At 34.0% G+C, this 4,711-nt stretch overlaps 1 protein-coding gene across 1 annotated transcript; it reads right to left on the reverse strand.

The window, feature by feature from the left end:
- Positions 1 to 3,233: 3,233 nt before the first annotated feature.
- On the reverse strand, positions 3,234 to 4,531 carry LOC105122039 (mannose-1-phosphate guanylyltransferase 1-like; the record flags this gene model as incomplete). The annotated part of the gene is made up of 3 exons (XM_011020938.1): positions 3,234 to 4,016; positions 4,097 to 4,336; positions 4,454 to 4,531. Coding segments are annotated over 3 exons (990 nt in total), but the record flags the coding sequence as incomplete, so codon positions are not given.
- Positions 4,532 to 4,711: the final 180 nt, after the last annotated feature.

Genomic DNA, 4,711 nt, shown 5'->3' on the forward strand with positions numbered 1-4,711 from the left:
CCACTGACTGTCTGTTATAGATAACTGATGGACACTGGACTGTCGACGTAGTCAAGGGCAGATTCTATAAATTAAGGAGTGTTCATGAGGGACAAAGCAATGCTACGTTTCCCTTATTGATTAGTGTCCTGTTTGTAATCTTTGTTTCAGTAGTATATTTGCTTTAGATCATGGCCAAGACCATCTTGTAATGGACTTTGTATTGAGATTTGCCCTTTTAAGTTCCTCTGATGAATGATTTTCTTCGCTCAAAAAACAAAAAGAAAAAGGAAAGGGCGATCGAATTCATGGAGATGTATGGATATTCATTTCAACCCATTAAAACACAGTCGGCGTCTATAAGAGGCCCGTCAGAGTTGAGTGAGCCGTGTTTCCCTCTTTCTAATCTATCACTGGACTCTCCAAGTTGCTGGAAATAATATGCATAGATTTATCTTTCTCAGCTCTGATGGGGACGTGCATCAAATAGGTATACGTATCTCTCTCAAACCAGATCAAAAAGCAGACGATTTGATCATGGCTGTAGCCGAGCATGCATGTAATTAGTTTCCTTGATATCCTCATTGGTAATGTGGCATGGATATTCCCATATTCATCAATAAATTAATAGTCCTAAAAGGCTTAAAAAAAAAAAATACAATGGACACCGGATCATTTCCTGATGAGAAGAAATGTGGACCTGGTTCATCCAATCGTATGAAAGGGATTGACAACAATGATATTGGCATCCAGTTCGTCCACCAATCAAATGGTTTGGATCCGCATGAAATCTTGATTTTTTTATATTAACAACTCATAACTGATTGAGTTTAAACAAGTCAAGTTAATGGTGTATTTAGTATTTTTTTTTTTAACTTGAAACTTTTTTTTTAATTAAAAAATGGTATAAGTTAGAATTCCTTCATCAAAATTTCTTAAAAAATAAATTTGAAGTTATAAATACTTCTAATTAAAATAATTTTTTAATTCAATTTTATAATTAACATTTGATTATACAACAAAGAACTAAAGAGCTCAGGAGTGCAAGTCTTGCACGGTCAAGAAATAAATAAATAAATAAAAACAACTAACCACTTAAAAGATAGTTTTAAGTAATTGTTTTTGAACATAACAACAAAAACAGTAAAATAGAAGAAATAATATAGAAAAAGTGTCTAATAAAATTGCGTTCTAGTAGCGAATTTAATAGTAGTGTATATCATAAAGTAATTGTTTGTATTATATTTGATTATAGTGATAATATATAATAACATATGATTTTTTGTTTTTACTTTTAATATGTATCAAACTTATATATTTTAAAAAATAATTAGATATAATTTTTTGTTAACTTAGTATTGAGTTTTAAAATTAATAATTTTATAATAATCCTAGTTATACAACCACGACCAGCCTAGCAGATTGACTTAGTTGCTCCAAGAACTAGTCCAACTTTAATAAAAAAACTTAAGGAAGGATTAATTTGATTTAACCAAGTCAAAAACCTAGATCAACTCATGATCTATTCGACACAAGATACAACATGGGTAACAAATTTATTGACTTTTTTTTTTAATTTTTTTTATTAAAATGAGGTTGGCTTGATTTCTATTTTTTTTTGGTAAATCAGGGTTGACTCTCAGAATCCATGAATTAGGTCTTGCCTTAAATAGACTGCCTAATCGTAAAACGTTTAATTACTCGAATGTATCAACAGAATCATTTGATTATTTCTGCTAATGATTCTAACCAAAATACATTTTTTAGGTATAACAAAAATTTGTATTTTCAAATGATATCGGAGGGGTTTGCAGTTATTGTGGAAATTCCATTTTCCTTACGATTAGTATCCTCTTTAGAAAGATCAGAAATAGTAAAATCTCATAATTTACGATCAATTCATTCAATATTTCCTTTTTTAGAGGGCAAATTCCCACATTTAAATTATCTGTCAGAGGGACTAATACCGTACCCCATCCATCTAGAAAAATTGGTTCATCATCCATCTAGAAAAATTGGTTCCACTCTTTTTCCTATTCAAAGACCAGCCCCTTGTCTCTGTGTTTTCACATCGAGAATTCTTTGCAGATGAAGAGATGTCAAAGGGGCTTCTTACTTCCCAAACAGATCCTCCTACATCTATATATAAACGCTGGTTTATCAAGAATACGCAAGAAAAACACTTCGAATTGTTGATTCATCGCCAGAGATGGCTTAGAACCAAGAGTTCATTATCTAATGGATTTTTCCGTTCTAATACTCTATCCGAGAGTTATCAGTATTTATCAAATCTGTTCCTATCTAACGGAAGGCTATTGGATCAAATGACAAAGGCATTGTTGAGAAAAAGATGGCTTTTCCCGGATGAAATGAAAATTGGATTCATGTAATAGGAGAAAGGTTTCCCATTCCTTAGCCTGAAAGATATGTGGCCATGAAATAGGGATTAAGTGGAACAGAATTGACTGGGTGGTAGAGTTATGATGATATCATAATAATAATAATTTTTATTCATACATTGATTCATATCAACTCAAGTTGACCCTTATAACCTGTAATCTAGGCTTTGCTTTGGTTTAACTCTTGAGTAGATTTTTAAATTATAATAATAATTATTTTTATTTTTATATTGACTTGGATCAATGATTAACCCGACTTATAACTCAAATTTTATCCCAGGTCAACTTTTAATTCGAGTTTTAAAATTACTATAATAACTATTTTTATTTTTATATTAACTTGAGTTAACCTGCATTGACATTACTGACTCGTGATCCAAGTCTTATTCTAGATTAATCTTTAAATTGGATTTTAAAAGTATAATAATAATTATTTTTATCTTTACATATCTTAATTCAATAATTTTTAGAATTTAAAGTTTTTTACAAGAATGTTTTAGAAATAAAAAATAAAAAAAATTCTATCCAAAGACTTTTTTTTATCTTCTATTCCAAACCCAAATTTATTTTTGTATCTCCGTTTCTACGACATTTCTATCTCGTATCTCCGTTCTTTTTATAATAATACAGTAACCAAAACACTACACGAAAAACCGTACAAACATGCAGTAGATTTAAAATGACAACAACAGTAAGAGAAACATTTTAAGTTATTGCTTAAGGTCGAGGTCATCAGGATTTGCCTGCAGTCATAGTTTGAGGTCACCGAGCCAGTGAAATTGATGAAAAAAAGAAGAAGAAAACTCCAAGCTTGATAAGCAGTCTAAGTGTGGGGGGGTGGGTGGTGGTGTGGAATTCAAGACAATTGTTTTGAGTTTCTACAATAACATTTTTCCTCATTCAGAGTGAGCAGTTTATCAGTTAGTAAGAATGACTACGGACAAACAAGGAGAAAAACCTCAAAGCTCACATGACAATTTCTGGCTTCAAAATGCTAGACTTTATTTCCTTATGAGGCAGGACAACACCCCCATTACTGTAAACTTCATCGCCAATATGAACATCTTCTCCTAAGATTGTCATGTTCTCCATGCGAGCCCATCTCCCCACAGTGGAATGCCATCCAATGATACTACTAGAGATGCATGCATGCTTCTTGATACGCACTCCCCGCATCACAGTGCAGCGTGAAAGCCTAACTCCTGAGTCTATTATGCAACCTGGGCCGATTGCTACATCTGGTCCGATTAGACATCCTTCTCCAATTACTGCACTCTCATCAACCAAAACATTTCCAACAATGTTTGGTCCATTGGCCAGTTTTGGAGAGGACATTTTCCTCAAAGAATCCAGGTATAGTCTCAGACCTGTAACGTAGTCTTTTGGCTGTCCAATGTCCATCCAGAACCCAGGTAGGACCATGGCAAACAGCTTATTCTCTGCTGCTATCTTTGGGAAGACTTCTTTCTCTATTGAGGTGGGCCTCAGTTCAATCCGATCAAGAACAGAGGGGTTCAACAAGTAGATTCCAGCATTGATCTTGTTACCTACAAATATTTTTGGCTTCTCAACAAATTTCTCAACCTTCCCGCTAGTTTCTTCCAACAGCACCACACCATACTTTGATGGTTCATCCACCTGTGACATGAAAAATTGGTTTAACATATAGGGAACGGGCTTGGTGCCTGGGAACAAGCAAAACAATAGATTCAACTCACCTTGGTTACCATAATGGAAGCCTCCCCTCCATGGCCTTTGTGAAATTCAATCATTTGTTTTAACGGATACTCACTTATAACATCACTGTTGAGGACAAAAAAGGGTGCACCAGTATCGTCAATGAGCTTGTCTCTAGCTAGGGCTAAAGGACCTGCTGTGCCAAGTGGTTCAGTCTCTTGTGAGCAGGTGATCTTAATTTCAAGCTTTTTCTCGTATTCTTTCAAGAAATTCAGCATAACCTGCATTTAAAAGTACATAATTACAGGGTGTCGTAAGAAAATCCAGCTGCAATATTAATACATGAATATGATATGGAATTTCAGTGGAAAGGTGATCCTCTGAATTGTTGTTGTTACCTCTGGCTGGTAGTTAATTGCCAAGACCACTTCAGTGACTCCAATTGCTTTGAGAGCTTCAATCTGTTTATAAGAAATTCAATAATGCATTATACACGTAGCTGGCATACGCTGCTTATCAGGTACAGAACAGTTAAATAGATAACCGTGGCCAGGGAAGCTGCTCAGTCTCAAAAAATGAAATTCAAAACAGTAAATTCCCTAATATCTAGTAGATTAGCCAATGGCAAGAAGCAATCTTGAAGTAGCAATTTACTT

The sequence above is a fragment of the Populus euphratica genome, unplaced genomic scaffold, assembly GCF_000495115.2.
Source record: "Populus euphratica unplaced genomic scaffold, PopEup_1.0 scaffold46.1, whole genome shotgun sequence".
Taxonomy (NCBI): Eukaryota; Viridiplantae; Streptophyta; class Magnoliopsida; order Malpighiales; family Salicaceae; genus Populus; species Populus euphratica.